At 40.5% G+C, this 27,563-nt stretch overlaps 1 protein-coding gene across 1 annotated transcript; it reads right to left on the bottom strand.

The window, feature by feature from the left end:
• Positions 1-938: 938 nt before the first annotated feature.
• npffr2a (neuropeptide FF receptor 2a) lies at positions 939-15,652 on the bottom strand (the record flags this gene model as incomplete). The annotated part of the gene is made up of 3 exons (XM_080050156.1): positions 939-1,815; positions 3,779-3,878; positions 15,325-15,652. 3 exons carry the CDS (start codon positions 15,650-15,652, stop codon positions 939-941), a joined length of 1,305 nt encoding a protein of 434 aa, XP_079906282.1.
• Between the last annotated feature and the right edge of the window lie 11,911 nt (positions 15,653-27,563).

The following is a 27,563-nucleotide window of genomic DNA, read 5'->3' as shown; positions in this document are numbered from 1 at the left end:
GGCACTTTTCTAAAAATAAAAAAATAAAAATAAAATCTTTATAAATTAGTTGAGTAGTCAAGAGGGCATCTAAAAAGGACATTACATGACTTCATTTTTTAAATGTGCTCTGCAAACATCATAGACTGATGCATTGTTGTACTTGTATACATACAGTACAAGGTATGTCATGGAGCAGGACGGTAGCCTGTTAGGGTCAATGCAATATCAACCGATCCTAATCGATGAATTAAACCAACTGACCAATAAGATCAATTATCTGTTGATACCTACAACTGTAAACAGCACAACCTGCTTCCGTTCCAATATGGCACAATATGTGCATTATACATTGCGTGCCTTAAAAGATGATAAGAAAATATTAACAACCACACACTGACCCTGCATTCCAATTCCCATACTTCCCTACTATTAAGTATGCCAGAAAAAGATTTAGGATGTCCCAATATCTGCACGTCAATTGTAGTATGCTGAAAATACATAAATGCTACGCAGGGCAACTATTGTCTTTTTAAATTGGTTAAATCCAATATTTAATTATAATTTGACATGTATTAATTTCAGGAGAAATCCCTATGAATTGGCATGTTGTCTTAATTGTATTCAATGGTGCAGGACAGGCAAAAAGATCAAATAGTGTTTAACTTAGAGTTGTCCTTTTATTGTCCTAAACGGATATGGAATCATAATTTTTTTACTGCCTCTGTTTTTCCTCTCTTTTTTTTCTCTTTGTCTATTTCACTTTCACACGACTTGAAATTGCCTGCAAAACAATTCTACAATCCCAGTCAGGTGCACCTTGCAATTTTACTCACGCTCTGTCAGAGTGCTGTGTCTGAATGATAAGGAGAAGGGCAATTTTCTTGAAAAACACACACCTTTGCTCATCATCTAGAAGAATGTTCTCTTGTGTCTCTCTCTGTCTCACTTCAAAAAAATTAAATGGACACCACGGTCACCCCCCCGCTGCTGCACGAGCCCTTGTCCAGATCCTCCATGACCAAGTCCTGCTCCGCCACGTGGTTGACCCGCCTGGCAGGGTTCTTCTCCAGGCTGTGGAGAGAAATGGGCTCCAGGGACGTGGTGTTCTGCGCATTAATGTTGTTGTTGTTGGCGGGCAGCACCGAGTTGGCCTGTAGCCTGTGCGAGTAGGTATTTCGCCGCTGCCCTTCCGCCGTGCAGGGGCTGAACTTGAACACGGCTTGGAACCCTCGGCGGAAGTTCTCGTTGAAGAAGCCGTAGATGATGGGGTTGACGCTGCTGTTGAAGAACGCCAGCCAGTGGGCGAACGGGTAAATGTATATGTTGATGATGCGGTACTGTTGCTCCGTCAGACTGGCGTAGTCGCTCAGCATCATGAGGGTCCACAGAGGCAGCCATGAGAGAATGAAAAGCAACGCCACTATAAGGAGCATTTTAATAACGCGCTGTTTCTTCTTGGAGACAGTGTGCCGGTTGTTGTTTTTGTTGCCCGGCTCCACTCCGGTGGGCACGGACGTTTTGAAAAGCGTGATGCCGATCCGTGCGTACATGACCACAATGAGGGATAGAGGGGCGAGGTAGATGTTGGCGAACAATACGGTGGTGTAGATTTTTCTCATTTCCTGGTTGGGCCAGTTCTCTCTGCACCAATAGAAAGGCGTGGTTTTGTTGTCGTAGCCCAGCAACACTCGAATGGTCTGCTCCTTGGTCACTTGCAGCATCACGCCGGAGGGACACATGATGCAAATGGCCAGAACCCAGATGATGACAATGATCAAGCTGGCCGTGGATATGGTCAGCTTCTGCTTGAACGGGTAGACGATGCATCGGAATCTACGAAGAAAAGGATGTAAGACAAGAAAGACTGGATGAGTAAAATGCATGAAGACATTTTAACCTGCTTTCAAAAAAATTGAGTGACAGTGAAGAAAATGGTACTTTAAATGGCACAACATTGTATAGTTCAAAATTGTAAGAAAAGAAAAAAAGGGTATTATCGTAGCCAACTATAGAATACATTAGCATGTCAATAAAAGTTATTTAGTGTCCACCCCAAACTGTGCACTGGACCACAAAAACACACACAACCGTACATTTTTCAATCACTTTTTTAAGAGACACAAGAAAGCAAAAATTTGAGTTTTAATATTAATGAAATAACTGATGAATATATCATGTATCATGTTTGTTCATCTACAGCGTGCGTGTGTGTGTGTGTGTGTGTGTGTGTGTGTGTGTGTGTGTGTGTGTGTGTGTGTGTGTGCGCATGCGTCTGGGGATGACGGCCTCTATGACGTCAGATAGTTTCATGTGACCTCAATAGCTGTGACTCTGCTGTTGTGGTGTCTGATGTGCTTTTTGAAAACCTTTTTGTTTTCTGTTACTGTGCATTTAAAAAAATATAGCGTCACAGGCAGTTACAGGCGCGTTTATACACAGACAAGTAAGAAAGAACACTTGATTTTGATCTATTTATTATCTGGGACATTTGGCACTTTTTGCTGCTGGGAAATTACAGGGAAAGGACCAGCAATCATTTGCAGCTTTAGACTAAACGGCTGACAGGTCAAAGTTTAGCTCTCGCTGTCGGGAATAAATCTTGTGGTTGTTATTTTGGCAACAAAGGCAAACAGAGACATCCAGACACAAAGCTGGTGTTCATTTTGAGTCTAGAAAATAGAAAGGGGATTTTTTGGTCTGCACCATTAAAGGTGGAGTCAGCGATTCTGGAGAAAGCTTGTTGTCAAAATGTTTTTTTTGTCAGAAATCAGTGAATATCCCCTAACGATACGCTACCTGACTGTATTGTGTGTGAGTTGATAAATAAAAATAAATCATACAGTTTAACAGGTAGACAGGTAGCGGATCGTGAGGAGATATTCACTGATTTTGTAGAAAAAGTGATTTTGACAACAAGCGTTCTAGTGAATCGCTGACTCCACCTTTAATATAATAAACTGTTTTCATCAAAACATATGAGTATTTAAAAAAAATGACATACCCTACTAATTAATAATGGTTTGATAACAATACGCTCGCTAGATTGAAGAGTAAAGCCTGCAAAGTTGAATTAAGGTGACTGTGACTTTTGGATGTCAAAGCAGTTTAAACTGCATGGGTCCCTCGGGGGGAGCAGACACCCTGTAGTGTGTTTCAATTAGGTCAAAGTGAGTGACATTGCTGGTCTAGTGCCTGTGGTTCCAGCTCTGTCCTTTTCACAGCTTGGAGAGCTGTTATAACAACACCGAATGTATGTGTTAATTTGTGCTCTAGTGTCACCAACAAGTTAGATTCTGCACCCTCCTTTAAAAGTTTATAAAGTGATTAAGAACAAGTTAATCCAACTGTTATATCTCAATGGACAGCAATAAGGCAATTCAGCATGATCGTTCAAGTCAGGAAAATTACCAGATGAAAATGAGGAGGCTCTTAGATATTTCTAATATGATTTATAAAGCATTGCAAAATAAGGTAAACACAGAAATAAAAATGACGTTTTGTTTTCAAGAAAATATTAAGAAACTTGATGTTTTTTGCAAATTTCTAATGCATTTTTACAGTTACTTGACATACTTAAATATTGGGGGCGCTTGTGGTGTAGTGGTTAGAGCCACTACATCCACCCCCAAAAGAGGCTCAGACCTCATCGCAGCAGACCCAGGTTGGAATCCGGCCCATGGTCATTCTCTGCATGTAATTTCCCTCTCTCTGCCCCATTTCATCTCTGTCTCTCCAAACTGTCTTATAAAGAAAAAGAAGACAATGCCGAAAAAATGAAATACTTAAAACACTGTACCTGTCGACAGCAATAGCGACCAGAGTGAAGACGGATGCCGACACGGAGATGCCTTGGACCATGCCGCTCATTTTGCAGACCATGCTCCCGAAAGGCCATCCTGTTGAGGAACCATTTGAATCAAATCAAATCAAATCAAATCAAATCAAATCAAAACAAATCAAATCAAATCAGTTTTATTTGTATAGCCCAATATCACAAATAGACATTTGCCTCAGTGGGCTTCACATTCCATTCAGTAGGACACCATCTGCCCTTAGACCCTTAGCTCGTCTGAGAAAAAACTCCCAGTAAGAAAACCCTTTATGGGGATTAATCCTGCAATAGATGTCATAAGTAGAGAAAATCACAAAGGAATTCAATCATTCATCACCACTTAAGACAAAACAGCAGTTTATGTTTGAATTCAGACTCAAAGACATCAGAGCACTGATGGAGCTAAAGGGATTCTGGCGAAATTCCGTTTTATTCTGTCACGTTTTTATACAAGCAAGCATTTAGTAGATCGACCCCTAAGTGTTCTGGGGGCAGTGGAAATGCAAGCCAGGTCTAGGTTTACCGAACCGTGCTGCTCAGTGGAAATTAGGCATTTTTGTCTTGAGGGGGAACTTTCCTTTTCTCATTCGAACATGATCTTGAAGCGCTGTTGGTGGCTTGTAGCAGAGGTGTGTTATTGTGACTCTAAATAATCACAATGACTGCAGGCTGTCGTCAGTATAACGCCCAGCTTCTGTAACCTGTACTTGGGCTTTTAATTCTTACACACTTTAGAGGTAACACTGGGGATATAAAGCGTATTTTATATAGCACAACAGTGGTCACTGATTATAGAGTATACTGTAGTAGGTATAAATAAAATGAAGGTAGGTTGTTGCAGCAAGGTAGACTTTTATTTATGAATTCTTGACGGGCACACCAGCATTTTTACACATTAAAAGCCGCTACAAGGAACTTTTAAATTTTTCTGAAAGAGTCAAATTTTTTCTCTGATGATCAAACATGACATGAAACAGCAGATGAGTCCATCAATCCATTTTTTTAATTATTGTTTCTTAATGCCTTTGTCATAGGTACGCTCACCCAGTTGTAGAGCTAGTGTAGTAAAACACTACCAATTTTGTCCAAAGGTGGTGCAAGAATTAACACAAACTGAAAGTTCCTCAAAGCACGTCACAAGCTCAGTTCGATTGCCTCTAGCAGGACTACTCATCGTGTGGAAACGTTTTTATATTGTCCCCTGTAGCTCTGAGGGCATTTCTTTTTTGAAGGTTGAAAAAATTATCCTCAGATAATATATCTGTAATCTTTATTTGGCCTTGAGACTTAAACATTTTAAGTCTGACCGTGGAAAGACAAATAAAGGAGTGCCCAATCGAACCAAACCAAACTGTACCGCTCGGCTCAAATCCTTATCGAGTCCCACAAGGTTATGAAAGTGCATTGCTCAATTTCTGGGGAGAATATCTTTTAAATTGAAGGATTTAGTGGGCAACAGATGATGGCAATTTTTTCTCTTTTTAATATGTATGAAACTTCATGACCATCTTCTGGCGGTAACTGCCATGATGCAACACCGAGAAAGGAAGATGTTTGCCTCGTGGCTGTTTTGTTAGGTCTTTTCACTACATATTTGATGAAATGTGCTCATAGGTATGTGAGCAATCTGTTCCTAAATGTTTGAGGAGCCTGAGGTAGAAAAACCTGCTAGTATGAATAACTTCAAGGTTGATAATTTATTTATTTATTTATTTATTTATTTATTTATTTATTTATTTATTTATTTATTTATTTATTTATTTATTTATTTATTTATTTATTTATTTATTTATTTATTTCAAAATCTGACCACTTTTTTTTTAAGATTTCTTGTTGGCATTGTTATGCTTTATTGATAGTGTAGAGACAGAGTTGAAATGGGGCAGAGAGGGGAGTGACATGCAGAGAACGACCGCGGGCTGGAATCGAACCCGGGTCCGCTGCTGGCCGAGGCCCATGGGGGGGACGCCCTACCAACTGAGCTAAGGGCGCCCCCCTTAACCTTTCATTTGTATTTTATTAAAATGTTTTATTTCTTTTATCTAAATGTTTTATTTCTCAATCGCTTTTATAATGTGTATTTTATACTTGATGTATTCTAATCTTGTCCCTGTAAAGCACTTTGAATGGCCTTGTGTCTGAATTGTGCTATATAAATAAACTTGCCTTGCTTTGCCTATTTTCGATCGCCTACATGTGATCAGTGGAAGAATTGCTTTGTTTTGGCTTGTTTTCCAATTTTTATTTTTGTTTGAATTTTTTTGGCATTTTATGCTTTTATCAGACAGTTTGGAGAGACAGAGATGAAATGGGGCAGAGAGGGGAATGACATGCAGAGAACAACCACTGACCAGATTCTAACCCGTTGTCTGCTGCTTCTGAGGACTGAGCCTCTATGCTCTATAACCACCACACCACAAGCACCCTTGACTATGATGAATTATAAGCTTATTCACCTTCTGTGCCCTGCCTTTAATAAAAAATATTTTCACTTTAACGCTTGTCATTCCTGACCTTTCAAAGCTATTTTCCAATCAGGTAACAGATGACCAAGATTCTTAAGCCAAGGACACACCGGCCCGATAATCGACCATTGGAGAGTCTGGGGACACAAATCTGTTTGTTGTGTTCGGTGACGTCGGCCGTCGTAGATGTTGTCGGGCTTCTTTTCAGTCTTTCAGTCGGAGCAATTTGATTGGTGGAGGGCCAGCGAATCAGTGAAGCCCGGAAGTGAGGCGGGTAGCACAAACGGCTGACAACAGTATCGCATCGCTAGCCATTGTTTTAATGTGTTTGTTTGTTATGTACAGCGAGTACTCACATGCATCAACCCTTCTTGACTGCTCGACACCATGCTCGACACTCTCTTCAAAAAATTGTGCTTTTATGGTCCATAGATATAATACGTATTTATATCTATGTTTATGGTCTAGAGAGCCGTCCCATCATTTCCAGCTTCCGTATTTTTTGGGCCACAATACAGATTAGCGCGGCCTGCTGTTATGGAGACATTACGTCCCTGAAACGGCAGACTCCATTTTCGGGCGACGGTCGGTAGTCGGACCGGTGTGTCCTGGCCTTTAGAGGCAGAAAAATCATCTCCCGATTCCAGGAAAAAAGATTGTTCTCAATTCAAAGTACGAGTTGGCATTTCTTCAGCATGATTTTTCACAGCTCTTCTTTATAAATTATGCAACTGATGCGATGGCGTGTAACTTGGCATCAAGCTCAAGTCTTGAAACTCTCTATGGAGGCACGCAGTGAAGGCTCTGTTCAGTGATTTGTAAACAAAGGGGGGTCACTGTACCTACAAACATGCCCTTTTACAGAACCTAGGCTGCGGATTAACACTGGATTTATTTTCAGCGCTCACACAGTACATTGGTAGCGGATCGTGAGGAGATATACAATCCAAATATGTTGATAAAAAGTGATTTTGATAAAAAGTGATTTTGACAACAAGCGTTCTCCAGAATCGCTGACTCTACATTTGAACTTTTGTCAGAACTGAAACCAGCGCTTGCAGCAGAAAGTCAGGCTCCATATGAAAATGGTTCTCCACTAAAAACAGTAAGAACCACGGCCGGCCCGAGGCTCTGACGGATCTTGAGCTGCCTCCTAACTACATGCTTGTTATCACAACCTACAGGGTAAAAACCTTTTTCAAAAATGTGCTTTTGCTTTTGGGCAGTTCACAAAATTCCAAAGACACAAAAATTGCTGCCGCAGATGGACAGAAACACCCAATCATTGTCAATTCATGTGCAGTAAACATCACCTTACTGGTCATTAAACGAAAGCTTTCTTTGAGAGACCCACAGACTGAACAGGAGGCTGATATCAGTGCAGCAAAGCAGACAAAGTAACATAAACCTCAACTACACACACACATACACACACACACACACACACACACACACACACACACACACACACAAAGGGAATTTGTTTGAACCATCATCTCTGCCTTCACATCATAGTCCTATGAAAACGCGATTTGTCAAATGTCATTGTCTGAGCGTCCCACTCTCTGCTGCTGAAAAGCAACAACACACACACACACACAGCATGGGATGAGTCATCACAAAGCTTCCTGGTAGGGATGCTGATGGACTAGTGATGAGCTGTTATCTGATGGACACAGCCCAGCGACTTCAATCTCCATCTCTGTATCAAAACACACTTCTTCAGAACAGCACATTCACCTTACAACGGATTGTATATGTTTATTTTACATTAGTTTCACTTTCTTTTCAATATACATGTCTTGGCTTTTGTTTACGGTGTGTTGGGTTTATTGCTACAGCTGTTTTTAATGTGCCTGTGTACTAATTTGATTGTAAAGTGTATTTAAGTACCTAGAAAAGCACAATAAATAATACATGTATTATCATTATTATCATTACTAACAAGTATTTGGCATCCTGCTCTCTATCTCTTCCTCGTGCATTTATATTCATACTGCAGTCTGACTCGTTGACCCTCTTTTTCAGGAATCAATTTCTTTGTTACCCCCACTCGGCTCAGATTTGAGAATTTGCTGCTCTGACATTCCCTGCGTTCCAATCCCCATACGTTCTACTACTTAGTTTGGTAGACATATATGTCTACTACATCCGTCCGAGATCTTTAGGGCTGAAATCAGCATGATATTTGGGCGATTATGACCCACAATCCAGTGACGTCACATCGACGGAGCCTCCGTATGAAACCAACCAGGGATGCGACGGATATAAAAGCAAGAGGCAAGATCAAGGCGCAATGTTATGATACAATTAAATAAGGTAAAGTATGTCCCAATTGTATGCCTACTGCATGCTCACTAAAATAATTTTTATGGTCAGATGTAGTATGTAGAATATAAATAAGATAGAGCACGCGATTAGGGACGCAGCCATTATATGGGGAAAACATCTGACTGGGGTTTTTTTAAACACAGGTTTTTCAGAATGGTGGAGATGGAGAAAAAGGGAGGGTTGATTTTTTCTCAAACTTTGGCAGTCAAACCAGCAGGAGCTCATAATAATGTTTGTAAAAAGCATGAGAAAGTGCATTTGGAATATTAGGTGACCTTTAAAAATCTACTGAGGATACATTCCTAATTAAAATGCTGTGTTAAAACGTCTTACTGCTGAAGCCTACTGTGCTGTAATTAAATCCCAACACTTAAGAAATGGCCTTTGCGATTTAGTGGTTATCCATTAGCGGACAAAAATATGGAACAAAATAATGGTGTAGTGGTTGTTTTGCAACACACACACACACACACACACACACACACACACACACACACACACACGCAGGGTGCAAACTAACCATTAGAAGCAATTTGGGCTTCAGTTTCTTTCCTAAGTACATTTTTACATGTGGCGGAGGATTGAACCACCAACCCTGCAATCCAGTGGATGACCACCCTATTCTCGAAGTGCATAACACATTTTCTTTTTCTTCCCGTGCCCCTTATAATCTCCCGCTAACAACATCATGAAATAGAGCAAAAAAAAGAACATTTCTCAGTATAGAAACGTGTGGTATTTCTGATCATTGGTTTGCATTATTAATGATTCACTGAAATAGTCGATTGATTTTCTGTCCACTGACTGATGTTGTTTTGTGGGCCAAAATGTCGTACTGACTGAGTATCAGTCAATGGATACTACTGCCACGCCGCTCGCAAAACACAACATCAAAAGAGATGTTTCTTCTTGTGATTTGCATTTGCTGTGGCCAGTTGAACTGTTGTTCACGACTCAAATCAAAACACATTATCCCTGCGGTCCAACACCCATACTTCCCTACTATTTAGTAGGGGTGTAACGGTACACGTATTTGTACCGTACCGTGACGGTACAGGCACGTATTTGGTGTTACAGAGGTGGACCGCGGTCCGTTCGTGGCGTACATAACGTTATTATATGGCGAATGTACAGGCTTGTTTTGCGGTGTGGAACTTAAAACTTGTCGTCGGAGTTCCCCCCGGACCATTTAGCCTCCAATTACCAATTACTGACAAGCTAGTGAAGACTGAAAGCTAGCACCAGATTTCAGAAGAAATTAATATTTCAGCTAAGATTTTTTCTTCTACTTAATTTTTTTCTGTCCAGCCCAATGGCAGACATTAAAATGGCACTGAGTGGACATGCAAAATATGAACATTTAATTCAAACTTTTCAGAGAGAGAGCGGATCCCCTCCGACGGCCCCAAATGGCACCAGTGCTGATAGCAGTTTGGGTGGCCAGTGCCAGGAAGAGATTGAGAGTGAGGAGGAACTGACAATGCCAATTTCAGAATCCACAATGTGTGTTGGATCCAACTGCACAACGTTCACCTCAAAAGGGCCGCCGGCAAAGCGTAGGTCCCTCCAGAGAGATGACACGTCGGAGACCTCACAGGGCCTCATGCGTTTGATAGGGGCTGTGCTCGAGAGGACATTGGTCGAGCCAGCGGAGGACTTCATCAAAGTGGCCCGCAAAGGCATCGAGCATAAGTATAGAATGATGCCACCACCTCTCGTGACCCGCCTGGACAACACTATTCAGAATGTCATTTTTCGTTTTGGCGAAGAGCACAATTTCCGTTTCGGTGAATAGAACAACCAGACACAACTGTGATGACTCTGCACTGGATCATTGACATTTGTTATAGAAGGGGAAGGGGAGAAAACAAAAACACAACAGAACTGTAAAGGGCCACAGGCTTCCTTTACGAATTCAAGAGTAAGGAGTAAGTGAATTCATGCGAGTAAGGGGCATAATGGGCTCTGGAGAACTGTCACTACCTAAAAACTCAAATTGTCGAGATAAGGCATCTGGCCTCAGATTCTTCGAACCTGGACGGCACTGGGGGTAGCACAGGTGAGGCCGACTGAACTGGGAGACTTTGAGGCAGAGGCGCTGGTGGCTGCAGGGGGCTCAAGGCCCAAAGGTTGGAGTTGAACAGAGTCTGATTCCTTCATGTGAGATGCACAGCTTGGGCCCCAGCTCATCACCTGCCCAGTCCTTCAATTGATGTGAGGGTTGTGTTCCTTGAGCCAGGGGTTTCCCAGAATGAGGGGTAACTGAGGTGTATCAATAAGAAAACACGTGATCTCTTCCGTGTGATTGCCAATGCGAAAATATAAAGAATAAATAATATGCAATAAAGAAATCGAGCAGGTGTCCTTCCCAACCCTACCCCTACCCAAAGGTTGCCCAATCCACTGCAGTAATTGTGAATGGACAAGGAAGATCATAAATGAGTAATTTGAGTTTTTGGGCCAGGGTTGAGACCATAAAACTACACTGCTGCTCCTGAATCTACAAATGCCGAGAAGGTGCACCAGTGTCCATAACAAAATCACTCAAAGGACAAAGAGGTGCGACTATTGGCCACGAGAGGGGATTTATTATTATTATTATTACTACCTTGTCTCCCTGTGTATTGTGTTTCTGAGTGTAGGGCCACTGGCGAATGCAGTGACCCACACTCCCACAGCATAGACAAGCGGCACTGCTCATGCGCCTCTGTCTTTCCACTGAAGTAAGCCGTGTGTGTTCTATTTGCATGGGTTCCTGATGGTCATTGTTAAGGGACCCCCTCAGGCAGGTTAGGTCTCCCACAAGGGAGGTTAAACTCCTCTGACATATGGCGGGTGTACGCCTGTTTTCTTTTTCATTTAATTTAATTTTTATTAACAGCTCTCGGCCACAGCACATGGCATGCAGCACAACAATCAAATCATGACAAAACAATGGTGCACGGCAGGGGCAAACACACTACTTAAACAATGGTAGTACATAGTTCATCTCTCTCTGTTCACGAATACTGTTGTCAATTCTAATAGCCAATGAGATTAAATCCTCAAGTGAATCTGGAACCTCACGGGAAGCGAGCTCATCCTTGACCGTCTCAGACAACGCATGACTAAAAGTGGTTACAAGAGCCTCCCTGTTCCAACATGATTGCGTATAGCTAAAGTTCGGAATTTAATTGAAAATTCTGCAATGCTTGCAGAGCCCCGACGTAATCTGAGAAGGCGTTTGGCTGCTTCGTGGCCACATAACATCGTGGTCGAACACCCGCCTCAACTCGGAGCTGAAAGATTCTGTGTACTCACACTCAGAAACAGCAGACAACCGGTTCGAATCCGGCCCGTGGTCATTCTCTGCATGTCATTCTCCTCTCTGCCTCTCATTTAATCTCTGTCTCTCCTAACTGTCTAATAAAGCCTTAACAATGGCAAAAAGTAATCTTTAACAACAAAAAAACATGAAAATGGAGATCATACACTATTCATAGCGCAGCAGATGTTGTTCACTTGTGTTTTCCTGAAAGTCCAAAGAGGAATGTACTGCCAATGAGATGTAACTGTATATAAAGCTCCCGCATAATTATAATTTTAAATGCGATAATCTACTGCAAAACTAATGAGCTTCCATTTGATGTTTATGTCTGATAGCTGCAAGCTGTTCACAATGTTGGTGTGTGTGTGTGTGTGTGTGTGTGTGTGTGTGTGTGTGTGTGTGTGTGTGTGTATGTGCGTGTGTGAGTTTTTTTTTCAGTTATGTAATCGCAGCAAGGATTTACCCATACACAGCGCTCCAGCTGAATCTTGCCACACTCTGAAATCGCATCCAATTCTTCAGTCAGTCCAATTGGCTTTTTTATGGTTGCCGAAATATATATGAAGGATGGGATTATTTTAACAAATCTGTCATTTAAAAAAAAAAGCCTGAGAATTTGTTTTTCGTGCTGCTTAATCATCTACATTTAAAAAAGAAACTTGGACCATCCTAATTAAATTACTATGTATGGTTTTCGTTTGATGCATCTTAAAGACCTACTTGAAATACCGAAATATGAAGGTGTATTGAAATCTGAGATCCTATGTAGTATAAATGTGCATTTTTTTATTTATTTTTTAAAATCGGTTCATCCTAGCCTGAGAAAAGGCAGAAAGAGTATTTTTATGGTCTCACTGTTTAACCCTAAATTTTACTGATGTGACATCACTTCTGTAAAAATGTAGGGTTAGGATTAACAGGACAGCTGGGCCAAGGGAAGACTGAGGAACTACTGAAGGAAGTAAAACCTTATTCCTCATATAATCGTGATTTTATAATGATAGAACGCCGGTTCCGTATGGGTGAAGTATTCCTTTAACTCTCAGCTACTAACACTAGCAGACAGTGGCCGTAGAGAGCTTTATATGAAGTCTGTGGTCGAGAGCCAAGTGTCAACTGCAATCAGCGCATGTGTAAAAAAGCCCTGGTTATTGTTCATACGAGCAACGAAAGGGCCTGTCGCTTTGATGACACATCAAAATGTCTCCTCTAAGCTTCCTCTACTTCTGAACACCACAGGCTGCTAAGGGGGGGGAAATATGTGGTTGCAAGATTATCAGAATCCTAACCCTCCACATAGATAATAACAATTATGTTGTAATACAATTATTTAAAAAGGTGCTACAAGGAACTTTGAAATATTTCTGAAACAGTCTCATTTTTCCTCTGATGATTATAAATGACAAAAAACAAGCAAATGAGACCATCAGTGCAAAGAAAGCTATTTTTATACAGTTTTTCTCAATGCCTTTGTCATGGGTATACGCTAACCCAGGAACTACAGTTGAAGCAGTAAAAACACTATCGCTTTTGTCCAAAGGGGGTTCAAGAACTAACACAAACTGAAGGTTCCTCAGAGCAATTATTAATTGATTTGAGGACATCATGCCTTTGTTGAACTTTAAACACAATGGCCTTGAACATTGAATATAATTATACTTAGAAAGTATAGTTAAAGAAAAAATAAAAATAAATAAGTAAAAACTGTCTTAAAAATGTATTAAATAAATAGTAGCCTATGTAAAAAAAATATAGATTGAAATAGCAGGAATTTAGTCTGTTCCAAGTCAGACTGCTCTGTTTCCAGACAGTAAATCGTTTATTCCAATCATCTTGGTTTCATTATTATCGAGTGCAAGCTAAAATCTTAATCAAAATTTAAATTCAAGGAATAACCCAGCCCTTCTTAGTATTCCATATTAATGCAAGACTTCACTGGAAAACCAAGGCCGCCCTGCAATGGCTTGAATAACATCACTAACGAGGGATTAAGGGAAATGAAGGTTAATCAAAGTATTAACAGGCTAACAGTCCCTGTGAAGCTGTGGTGCTTATTTATACATGCAGCAGGGTTGGTTGGAGACAGCTTTAAAGATTTAAACACAAAGTGAGAGAGAATGTAATGACAGTGTGTGATATCGGAGTATTTAGCAGCATCTTGTGGTGAGATCCTAGACTACAACGCTCCCTAGCTAAACCCTCACTTTCTGAGAACTTACAGGAGCTACGTTGGCCTTCAAGGACAGGAAGCAAAGATGGCATTATCCACCACTGCCTCAAGTGTTTCCACAATATCAAGTGATGAGGTTTAGAAGATGTATTTAGTTATTTATTCTACTTTTTCTTTGTTTTCCAACAGTGCATTTCGGGGGACACCTACTTTATATAAAAAAATGTGTAAGTCATTTAAGTTTGTCCATTCTGTGCTACCGCAGCAACATGGCGGTGCAACATGATGGCACGCTCCAATGTTGATATAAAACACTCATTCTAAGGTAACAATAAAACAAACAAAAAATTCAAGGGATTTTACAACAATTAAAACATACTTATGAAAATCATATTCCATTTCTACCAAGTCTGTTTCGAAAAGTGCCGACTAATTCTTACACAATGCACCTTTAAAATCACCATGGTGACCATTAATGCTTGTGTCAAATTGCCACAGTAGTATAGTGGTTGAGATATTTTAGTCTTGACCAATGTGTTGAAACGATCTACCAATTGATAAAAGCACTCCCTCTTAAAGGTGCATTATGTAACTTTGGGTGTGTCGGAGAAGTGAACATTTCCTAAGGTATATTCTCATAACTGAATAAAGAAACTTTCCTCACAGGAAAATGTTATCCCTGGAACACTGTTTGAAACTATTAGAAATATTCCTGAAAAGTTACTGTTTCACTGTTGTTGTTTACAGCAGCAGGGCCCACAGTTTGGTTCACAAACATAGTCCTACGTTTGGTTCCAGGTGCCTCAAAATAATTTAGTTTTGATTTATGATTGAAGAATTATTCAATACTAAGAATTACATGTAGAGTATTTTGTAAACTAACTGCAGGCTCTGCACATGTAAATTAAATCCCACTACTTAAAAACTGTGCACACATAAGATCACACAGCCGCCAGCTTGGTTGAAAGTTCCTATACTTCCTTCCTTGATGGCAAAAAAGGGTTTATGATTCTCTTTCAATACTAAGAATTACACGTAGATTAAACATGTTTTGTAAACTAACTGCAGGCTCTGTTAATGTAAAAAAAATCCCGCTCCTTTGAAACTGTGCACATATAAGATCATGCAGCAGCCATCTTGGTTCAAAGTTCCTATACTCTTGATGCCAAAAAAAAGGGTTTGTCTTGAAAGTCAACAACAACAACAACACCACAAAGAAAGCCCTCTGCTCGCTCACCTGTAATTATGTTGTCAAGCAGCGTGGTGGGCATGCAGAAGATGCCCACCAGGAGGTCGCTCACTGCCAGGTTTAGAATGAACAGGTTTGTGACCGTCCACATGTTTTTGCTCCGCAGCACGATGAAACAGACGACTCCATTTCCCACCATGCACACCAGGAAGATCAACAGGTAGGACACAATGAAAATGGCCGCCGTGGACGGGTGGTGAAGGTAAAATCCGACATAGGTGATGTTGTTCCGGGGCGCCATGGACTCCGCCGACGAGTTGTAGAAGGTCCAGTTGTCGTACAGTTCAGTCAAGCTGCTGTTGTCGAATTCGTTCATTTTAAACCTGGAAAAGGGAAAAGGGAAGATATTAAAATATGGTGAATAAGCTTATTTTTTTGTGCAATTTCAAGGAATAGCACAACATTGAAGTGTGAGAGATTTATATATATCAAAGGTGCTCTGAGGAACTTTCAGTTTGTGTTCATTCTTGCACCCCCTATGGAAAAAAAGTGGTAGTGTTTTTACTATGCCCATAGTGAGCGTACCCTTGACAAAGGCATCAAGAAAAAAATATGTTAAAATAGCATTCAAGATTCAAGATTTTTATTAGTGTCCCAAGAGGGCAATTTGGTTTACAGCGAGGAGAGGCGACAACACATAACAGTACAAAACAGTGATGGACACAAACATCACAACATGTACGCAGGCCTGGGCACTAAAGTGCAAAGTGCAAGAATCAGGGAAAAACCAACACAACAAAGTCAGTTCCTTTCCCTCCATAGCTTAAGACGGGCCACGCTGGGGATAGAGTCTTGCTGTACGGCAAAACTCGCCCGAGATATGACCAGAGAATTCGGGCTCTTAGTAAAGAGTGTTCCCGCTCTGAGAAGGCAGTCCAGGGCAACTTTCTCCTACTGTTATCCAAGCTCCGACAGTTAGACACAGGTCATACCGTCATAAAATAAAATAAATAAAATCATAAAATTAATAAAAATTAAATAAAATCATAAAATAAAATAAATCAAACATAAAATCCTAGAATCGTAACATCATAAAGTGCCAAGATAAAGTGCTGTGTGGTCAACAGCAAACAATCAATAGCAGCAAAATAAAGTGCAGAGTGCCGTTAGCAGCCATGCTCACAACAGCAACAACATCAACAGTGCAGTACAATAAACACCATCAACAATATAAAAAATTGAAAACCCAATCAACAATAGCAGCATTTATCTGCTGCTGGCAGCATTGGTTGCTCGAATCGAGGCAGGGGCAAAGGAAAACTTGTATCTGTTTTTGGTGGTCATAGGGACAAACAGGCGACGGCCAGATGGCAACACCCTATATTCAGAATTAAGAGGGTGGGCACTGTCTTGTCATTCTTTGCACTGATGGTCTCGTTTGCTGTTACACGTGATATGATCATCAGAGGAAAAATGTAAAAGTTCCTCGTTGCACCTTTAAAAATAAAGCTTTGTTTTTATATTCTTAGGCTGCAACGCTGCCAGTTTCTCTGCTTTATGGTTAAAAGAAGAAACAAAATAATTTGAAACAAAACTTTGAAATTGACATCCAAAGCCTTTTTTTAACAGCATCCATGTTTAAACGGCTTTTAATAAAGACCATTCTGCTCTTTTTCGGAAAATTATACATTTGGCAATGTTCAGGTTAGGTGTGAAAAGGTTTTAGTTTTTGAGCATATTCTAAGAAAAATACACCAAGCAATGGAAACTAGACACCATTGGCAAAATGCAGCCATTCCTATTTTATTTTTATTTTATTTTTTTATTTTTATTTTTATTTCAGACATATCAAAAACAATACAAAACTAAATGAAAAGCACAAAAATACAACAAACAAAATGTATGTTTAAAAGACTTCACAAAAATAAAAAATAAAAAAAATAATTATCTGTATTGATGTGACATGCCCGAAAAGGAGCAGGAAGAAGTATACACTTATTTAATCCTACCCCTTTTCCATAGTAAAAAAATAAAAATATATAGAAAAATAAAAATAAAAATATAAATATAAAAATATTTATTATATTCGCTTCATGTAATCCATATAATCTCTATACAATTTGCGATCTATACATACATACAACTTAATATACTATGATTTTTTTTATATTTTATATATTTATACAATGCATATATCTATAATTATATTTATAAACGATCAATATGTCCATATCTACATACATATATATACCATCAGTATATAATTAAGTATAATTATACTATTAAGTCAGCAAAGGGTCTAATAGTTCCTTCTCATTATGTGTGAATATAACTGTGTGGGCGGCTGTGGCGTTGCAGGTAGAGCGGTTGGTGTTCGATCCCCCGCCTGGGCAAATCACTGAAGCCCAAATTACTCCTGATGGTTAGTTTGCACCCTGCGTGGTAACTGCTGCTATCGGTACGTGTGTGTGTGTGTGTGTGTGTGTGTGTGTGTGTGTGTGTGTGTGTGTGTGTGTGTGTGTGTGTGTGTGTGTGTGTGTGTGAGAATGAGATAGTGAGTGATTTAGTGAGTGAGTGAATGCATGTGTGCGTTTGTTTGTGCGTGTGTGTGTGTGTGTGTGTGTGTGCGTGTGTGTGTGTGTTTTTGAGGGCGGCACACAGAGGGCAGGGGAGAGCAAAGTGATGAGTAGATATTCTCAGAACACTTCACCTACATATAGCTGAATGGCTCATATGGCATTTTTGCCAAATACTACAGTGAAAAAGTTACCCACCCTAGCTTTAAAGCCCTCTTCTAATTTTTTTCTTAGATTATAGTAACAATGGATCAATTGGCAAAGTACAATGTTCATAGTTACGAAGTTTAAAAAATATATAACCAGACAGATCTGAACTGCATGGATTTGCAAAACACTTAGGGTGTATTCACACATGCCGTGTTTAGTTCGGTTGAAACGAACTCAGATGCACTTCTGCCTTCGGTGCGCATCTTTCAGGCATGTGTGAATACAGCAATCGCACTCGGGGGCGGACCAAACAAACGCTCCGAGACCCAGCTGAAGAGGTAGTCTCGGTGCGTTTCCAAACACACTCTGCTGCAGTTCGTTTGTGGTGTGAATTTGTCCAAACTCGATCCGACCCAAATGCAGGACGCACTGTGCCTTTTCTTTCTTTTCTTTTTTAATAAATTGCAGTCAGCTTCACATTATGGGAAAGTGTTGTTGTCGCCATTGTTAGGACGATAAGTTGTGGTTTGACCGGGAGCCCAGAACAATATATTACTACATTTGATCGAGAGGCCGCGTAAAAATGCTGAATCCCGCACAGTGCCAACAGGTTCACGCTGCGCAAGAAGTGTGTGTTTTTATTTTGCTTCCCATGTACGGGACCGTCAATACTATCCCTGTGTCAGTTTGGAGCTGAACTGCGCCGACCCAGCTGATACACAGCTTAATCAGCTGAGTGTCATCTTGTGCCTATTCTTCTCGCGAGCCGCGTGTCCAGCACCAAAAATACAGTAAAAATTATGTTTCATATCGTAGGCTACAAGCCACATAACGTGGCATTGACATAGGGCTACATATTATAACCATATGAAACAACAATAATTTGATGTTTTTCCTCTTTATTTATAGGTTAGATGTAGGCATTTTTATTATTTTTAACCCCATATTATATCAATGGTATATTTCGCAGTTTTAACTTCGTGCTTCCTGTTTCTCTCCACCCCAGAATGTCTGTCCAATGAATGAATGACCTCAGCTCACGTGTGGTTTTGCTTCGTAATGCTGGTTCACTTGCAAAAGGGGCAATATGAAAGTGGACCACACCAAACAAAAAAAATCAAAACTCTATTTGGTCTGGACCAAAGCAAGTGAACTAGCGGACTTTCCCAGTGTGAATACACCCTTAGTGACAACACTATTCTTTTGATTCCCCTCTTGCAAAACATTATGCATTTGACTCCAAGACATTCAAGAGAGGTGAAATTATTCTGACTTTAATGTTCCCCTGACTTTTTCTTATATTTCCAACAAGTTTTGTTATAGCCTTGAGAACAATCTCAACATCTGCGGTATTGATTAGCTAAAATTTTGCAAATTTTTAGACATAATTTTGAACATGAACGTTCTCAAGAAGATGAATTCTAATGACTGTGTTGATCTACTGACCTTTCCTTTAGCGCCACGAGCAATTTCAAAATTTTATTTGATTTTTTAAGTACAATTTCTTGACAACTATTCGATGGGTTGCCATGAAAAATGAAATTTGGTTCATCTACCCACAATGCACAGATAATGAATGCTAATGACTCTAGTGACCCGCTGATTTTTTCCTTTTGGCACCAGCACAAAAGTAATTTATTTGACAGTACTGCCCCAAGTTCAAAATAATATAGTCTTCATTTTGCTTCAGTAGCCCCTTTTACACAGCCAGTGAAAGCCGGGAATATGTCGGAATTTCGGCCCTCCGCCCTGCTGTATAAATGCGACCGTTGCGGAACGAGGGAAGAAAGGTGCGAGAGATTGTTCCGGGAATTTTACTACCTCGGGGGGGTAGTAAGATTGCCGACACAATCAGTTCCGCCTCTCTGGATAAGTGCGGCCAAATTGTTGTTGCGGAACAGGGGGGCGTTTGACGTTCCATAGCCTACGTTCTAAACATGCGACCATGTTAGCAGTTGAAGGACGTGTGTTAAACATTAACCACGGCGGCCTGATGTTCCGTAAAAATCTCCAAATAAAAGGAACGGTGTATAATCTAGCTGGTCATAAGGTCCGCTGCTCAATACAAAGCCCCACGCTTCATTTTGCAGAGTGTATGAGTCTATTTCTGCCCGGGGGAAGTTGTACAGTGAATGGGAAAGCTAGGCTAGGCTAGGCTAAGCTAGGCTGCGACCGGATCGCCGCCGCTATTATTATCCTAAGTCTGAGCGTATATCCACACTATATTTCTGTCTACAGTAACGTGACTTCACACACTGTGTGTATGTGTATGTGTATGTCTGAATGGCAGAACACTGCTCTCAAAGTGACTCGCTCACAGCCAACCTGTCACACAGACACCCACACACACACACACACACAGGTGACGCAGTGAGCGGATCTGTTGTCAGTTTGGTTAACTATCCCAGAGATGTTGGACAATCGGCACATCACGGGCACAGTAAAATACGGCCCTCTTAGTGCAAGCCCCAGCACTTCTGCTCTCAATTCAGCGGCCAGTGTTGTTGTTGTAAAGCAGCTGACCGGCGTGGTGCTAAATGTTTACGTCACACCTGACGCTGCTTACAAGCACCTCATTCATTCCGGAACCCTGTGTAAAAGGGGCTACTGATGCGCCAACATGCCGGCTTTGCATGGTCCTGTGTAAATAACACCTAACCAAGCAGAGCCGGCAAATTGCCGCTCTTTCGTTCCGTCAATATGCCGCAATCTCTGTGTAAAAGGGGCTATTGTAAAGTTGAACAGTTTACTACATTGCTTGAGACTCACTTTTGTTGCAGCATTGGCCTTTAACACAAGTTGAGACTTTGACACTCCTAACTTTTTTTTCATGTATCTTATATGTTATTTTGTACTGTATCATGTACAGCACTTTGGTCAACTGATGTCGTTTTTAAATGTGCTATAGGGAAGTACGGGGGAATGTGAGATACCCCCTGTATCTAGGACAGGGAACACATGTTTGGTCATGTGAGATATTTGTTCTCAAGCCCCTACAGCTGGGGTAAATTGAGACACATGACAACTTTTTTTAAAACAATCATATTTTCACTGCCCTTTGTCTTGAAAAAATTCTGCTAATGCCCATTTCTAGGAAACACCCTGAATTAATGGGAAATGTGTAAATTTGAGTGATAAATCATTTAAGCTCGATTAGAGGGGAGCAAATGTAAAAAGTGTCTCAGATTGTGTGTGCATATTGATGACTAACCAATATGCAGTGTTTTTAATGAAGGAACTTATGTCTGTGAGTGAGTGAGTGAGTGTGTGTGTGTGTGTGTGTGTGTGTGTGTGTGTGTGTGTGTGTGTGTGTGTGTGTGTGTGTGTGTGTGTGTGTGTGTGTGTGTGTGTGTGTGTGTGTGTGTGTGTGTGCGTTGCGTGCGTGCGTGCGTGCGTGCGTGCGTGTGTCTCCTGTCCGGTGCTATATAGCAGCGCTCACATGTCTGGTTTAATACATTTTAATTTGCTGTCATCTTTATACATTCCCATCCACTCTTCCTACCACACATGCAGTATTTAATACACACAGTCCTGGTGGTGCGAGGCCTCATCATTAAATCAGCAGCATTACTGATTTAACCACATCTACTGTTGCTAATGCATAGCCCGCACTGCTAAACAGTCTTGCTTTACATTCTGATTGGTGAATGTGTTATGTTTTGTGTAACGCCTATACACACTCGACATATGAGGGATATTAGGGATATCAGTGGTGACATTATAAATGCTATGAGGTGAATACCAATTGTGGTGCTCAGTCTGTGTATAAACTTGTGGTGGTAAATTGTCTGAAATAAGAGAATTTTTCCATCAAGGTAAGTCAATCAATCAATCAATCAATCGCGAACAACACTGGGGGATTAGGTGGGAGTGTGCATAGTGTGTGTGTGTGTGTGTGTGTGTGTGCGTGCGTGCGTGTGTGCGTGCGTGTGTGTGTGTGAAAATGCTTTAAAAGTGGAGTCCATTTATTCATGAGTGGGTGCTATTTATGTCACATTTCATGACCACCTCCTTAACGACCAATAGGAGACTCTCAGGGACACTCTTGCAACCTACTGTAAATCGGTGCTTTCTACATTACATTTTTATATTCAGTCCGCGCATAGTCCTGCCCTTATATTGTACATTTTGATTTCTTAGTTTACTGTTCATTGCACATATTGTAAATAATGTTCTTCTTTATATTGCAAATTGTTTAATTGATTTACTTTCCTACTATTTGGTTTATATTTTTTTTTTTACTCATTGCACTTGTGGGTCGGAGAGAAAAAACAGATTTTAGATTCCTCTGTATGCCTGACACATTTTACAGCAATTGGCAATAAAGTCGACTTGGACATGAATACCAATAGAAATGCTGTGCCATTCTGGAGTTAGGCTCCATATGTCCCTTACTGTGAAATCTCCACAGTTGGGTATAATCACACTTAATGCGTTTTTGCTTTCTGTAAACAAGCAAAATAAAATGTGAATAAATGGGCAAATTGAGGCCATGAACTATCGGAGCCGGGGGAAGTAGTATGAACTTGTTGCATTATGATTATTATTGGTTATTTCGGAATAAATAACCACCGCAATTACAGTATGTGTGTTTTTGCCAAGGCCACACTGCCATGTAGTGCTTGTCCTCAATTTTGAAATTGCTCCCAATATTCCAACTTCAACAGCCTGCGAGACACATAATAGGAGCAAGTAGTCAAAAGGTGACTGGGATGCTAATGTAAAATGACACACACAGCCAACTCTCATTCAAGCCTGAAATGTTTTCCTATCAGCAAAAAAGAAGAAAATGGGTATTTTTCATAATGTAATTTTTTTACTTTACTCAGACTCTCCTCTGCCAGGTTAAACCGCCCGTGACCGACATGTAGACTTCTGTTCCCTCTGATTATTTCTCACTGATATTAAAACTGTTGTTCCTATTGTCGGGCTTTGCGGTTACTCTGCCAGCTCTTCATTTGCGATTCTTCATTTTTTGTTTGGCAATTTTTTTTGCACAAACCTCTCCTGGCGAGGGCGTGTGTTTTCTCTAGGGGCTCATCCCCATTGGTTAATTACTAATTTAAAGATAATTTTTTGGCATTTTCAAGCTTTATTAGACAGTACAGAGATGAAATGGGGAGACAGAGAGAGAGAGGGGGGATGACCTACAGTAGAGGTCCACAGGTCGGACTCGAACCCGCGACCACTGCAACGAATGCTGGAGCCGATATGGTACGCCCTCTATCCACAACACCACCAGAGCGCCCCCGTTAATTACTTTTTGATTGACAGCTCAGTGCTGAGGACATTGTTTGGAAAGCCCCTGGTGTGACAAGCTATTTATCAGAGCAACAGCTGGCTGGCGGCTGCTACTGAAAAAACACAGTAAGGTTGTGGGCAGTTACACTTAAGGAATAGTCCATAGAATCAAATACATACTTGACCGTCACAGGCACACCTTGGTTTCCTTCCAGTATGTATTTCGTTTTTTATTGACATAACATGTATAAAAAAATATATATATAGAGCGCAAAATAACGTGGGAAATATCGCCAAACGAATGGACACAAAGTCGATCAAGCCAATCAGCTCCACTAAACTCTCTCTGTGTTTCTTAGTATTGGCAGCGTTTACAAACTGGTGTGTACTGTGCCCACTTTTCTTCTTGGTGGAAGTCAGTTTTTTAATATGATTTGATATTTGGATTTGTGCTCCATTTTTTTACAATAATCACAGAAGTGAAATAAAGTGTGTGTGTGTGTGTGTGTGTGTGTGTGTGTGTGTGTGTGTGTGTGTGTGTGTGTGTGTGTGTGTGTGTGTGTGTGTGTGTGTGTGTGTGTGTGTGTGTGTGTGTGTGTGTGTGTGTGTGTGTGTGTGTGTGTGTGTGTGTGTGTGTGTGATGATAATATCAAGGGAGCGTGACTTGTGACCTAGGCTACTGTACAAATGCTGTTTTCTCCTGTTTGATAAGATCTATATGTCCAAAGGAAAGACAGAAGGTCTAGTCCTACAGTTCCACCAGTTGGTCTTATGATTGTTAACAAACAGACTATAATGGTTGGTTCATATCGGTTGGTTAATGAGGTTAGACTCACATGGTATAGGGGAAGGTTCAGAGGTTATGACTATAGATCAAACCTGACAAAACCTCTTCAGGCTGTATTGGTTGGACGGTTAAAGGTTAGATTCCCACGGTGGGGGGAGGCTAGAAGGATGTTTAATCTGCAAAAAACTACAACAGCAAATTCTGAGCAGCATATCAGTGGTGTATGCTGCTCAGAATGGAGTTAGGTTTTTTACAGTTGTATATCGTCCTACAGTCAAGTAGTTTATAGTCGAGTTGCTCCTCCCGACTATAAAAGGAAATGCACACTGGAAACAAAACCAGAAAGTGCCTGTGATGGTCACATATTATGTGTTTGATTTGAAAAATGACATAACGTGTAAAAATATAGAACGCAACATTAGCTGGTGAATAAACAAGTCCCAACAAGCACACAGGAGTATTTAGTGATGTTGTAGAGTTTATCTTTTGACCTGCTCCCCTTGACTACCAGTGTATGAGCTAAGCTAACCTGGATGAGCGACCTTTGCGCCATTTCTATTATAAAAAACACAGTTGCCCTAACAGTTTCTGTCGCACTTTTGTCTTGAGCCGGAGAGTGAGGGCAAAAAGCTAAATATCCTAAATGTTGAACTATTCCTTTAAAAACAACCTTGAGACCATAACTGTATAACTTCATTAAACCCCACAGATGAGACTGATAATAGCCTCACTGCACTATAGCACGTGCCACCTCCACTAACACTGGCACTCTCACGGAGCTTCATTGATTCCTCTCTGGTCAAACTATCTAATGAGGATTCAGCTGTAGATGTCTGCAGCAGCATGAGGCGAAAGCCATTCACTGAAAATGACCTGATAAAAAAAAAGAATTTCTTCATTTCTTGTGCAGTCAAGGGGCTTTCAAAATCAATGCACAGTGTTAGATCAACAGGAGGACTGTGCTCTAGGTCATGAACATATAATGAGTGCTTGATTATACAATAGATCAATAGAATATGAGTTGTTATTATTGGTATTGCATTGCCTAAGACAGGAGGATCATTGGTTGCAACCACAGCCTTGACACCAAAATCAACTATCTGACAATGTGTATTTCTCGCGGCTGTGGTGAAGTGGGCAAGGGCATTCGACCATTTGATTACAGGGTCGGTGGTTTGATCCCCCGTCTCCCCGCCACATTTCGAAGGCTCCCTGGGCAAGACACTGAACCCTAAATTGCTCCAGATAGTTAGCTTGCATCCTGCGTGGTAGCTGCTGCTATCGGGGTATGAATGTGTGTGTGATTGGGTGAATGTAAAGCGCTTTGGGTCTGTGAAAAACCAGGGAAAAGCATTATATAAGTGGAGACCATTTGAATTGTAAATACAGTAAGTACACGTGAAAATGTGAATGAGTTTTTTAGAAAATGTATTTGTAATTACAATATTCTATTACATAGTAGACCATGAAATTGCTTCTATCATTCCAATACAGCAGAATAATGCATTGGCACACTCATTCTTCTATGTTCCCGTATAGGGTTAAGTCAATCTTGGAAAGTAAACCCCCCTGTTTAACTGTGGTAAGGGACAGATGACATGTTAAATCATACAATTTTGGATGCCTATTCTCTAAGATGTCATCTGAAACCATCTATCATCGCGGGATCAAAACCAATTCTGATATATCAGATGAAGAGGAAGAGCTTGAAATAGGATTGGATCCCACATGGCTTATCACACCATCCTTAAAGAAAAATTCGATTCCAGAGAAATAGTGTGTACCTATCGCACCCAAATCCAATTTAAAGGCTGACATTGGTCTTCCATTTACTGTCTGAAAAGACACTGATGCAAGAGAGACATTTTCTGCTCATTTCTGCAGGTAACTGGGTCCAGAGGATGCATCAAGCTTGTTTGGCATTTTGGAGAAAAAGTGACGTGTGATATAAGATTCAGAAAATGTCTTATTTTGAGCCAAAGTTAACCTTCAGCCACAATTTTGGACTCTCAGTCACACAATGTCCTGCTTAAAGGTGCTCCGAGGAACTTTCAGTTTGTGTTCATTCTTGCACCCCCTTCGGACTGATGCTGTAGCTGTTTTTAATACGCCAGCTGTTGTTCCTGGGTGAGGGTACCCATGACAAAGGCATTAAGAAAAATTATATACAAATAGTATTCTTTGCACTGATGGTCTCTGTTGATGTTACATGTAATTTATGATCATCACAGGTAAAATGAGACTGTTTCAGACTAATTTAAAGGTTCCTCGTAGCACCTTTAAAAATAAAGCTGCACATCCCCAGTTCTGACAATCAGCTACTAGTGCCCTTCATATTTACATGGAGAAAGCTGTAGAGTGCCTTAAGTGTGTCTATACAAACTGTGAGCATTTCACAGTTAGGAGACAACTTAAAATGGCACGTACTTAGAGGAAATGGCCCATACTTGGCTATAGTGCGTAACTTCTGTCGCCCGCATGAGGAATTCTGAGTAATTACAACAACACTGTCGGTGCATCTACATGAGGTACGCCTTCGGTGATGGCACATGGATTTCATACCTTCTGCTGCACGTCCAGGTTTTTTTCTTAGCAGTAGAATCGACAACTGAAACATTTCTTTGGCGCTTTTTCTGAGCTCCTGCGTCAGTGTAGGGGACGACGACACTAGTTTGTAAACACTTTGAAACACAAAGAGAGAGTTGTATGGAGCTGATAGGGCGCTTAATCAACTTTATATCAACTTGTTTGGCAATACAGTAGCTTGAATGGAACTGACATTCATTTGTATGGAAAAGTTACGCACTATAGTTTAATGAACAAAGTTAATGAACAAAATATTCTGAGGAGGCGAATCATCAGACAAGCCCAGAAGGTCAGTGTGACTCAGAGTAAATACGTTTCATTTTCCACAAGAAGCAACATCCAATCATGATTACACGCGGTTGTAATCAGACATACTTAGCAGGGTCCATAATCAAAACTGCTTTGCTTATTTGATACTTATCATACCCTCTCCACCGATTTCACGGGTGTATTCCGTCACAGCTGTTTATTGGCTCTTGACTCTGAGGAAAACAATAGAGTATGACTTAATGTTGTTGACCATTTAAATTGTAGTTACACCAAGGAGGGTACTTAACGCTCTTATTAGTATGAGTCTGTAATAGCGGTGTTGCTTGATTTGTATACACACAGCCAGGGCAATTTGATTTGAATGAATCAATAAACAACTTGTGAAAAACAGCCAAAAGTTACCAGAGCCCAAGGTTTGTAAGTGACATTCAAGCCATCGCCAAACGAATGAAAACAGCTAATTTTTAATAGTTTAAATGACTTCAGAAAAATTAAAAAAATTAAAAAAAGTATCTGTATTGATGTGATATGCCTGAAAAGGAGCAGGAAGAAGTATACACTTATTTAATCCTACCCCTTTTCCATAGTAAAAAAAAAATATATATTTATTATATTCGCTTCTTGTATTCCATATAATCTCTATACAATCTATCTATACAATTGGCGATACTATATTT

Source organism: Ammodytes marinus, assembly GCF_949987685.1.
Source record: "Ammodytes marinus genome assembly, chromosome: 2".
NCBI classification, from domain to species: Eukaryota; Metazoa; Chordata; class Actinopteri; order Uranoscopiformes; family Ammodytidae; genus Ammodytes; species Ammodytes marinus.
This window is presented reverse-complemented; position numbering and strand designations above follow the sequence as displayed.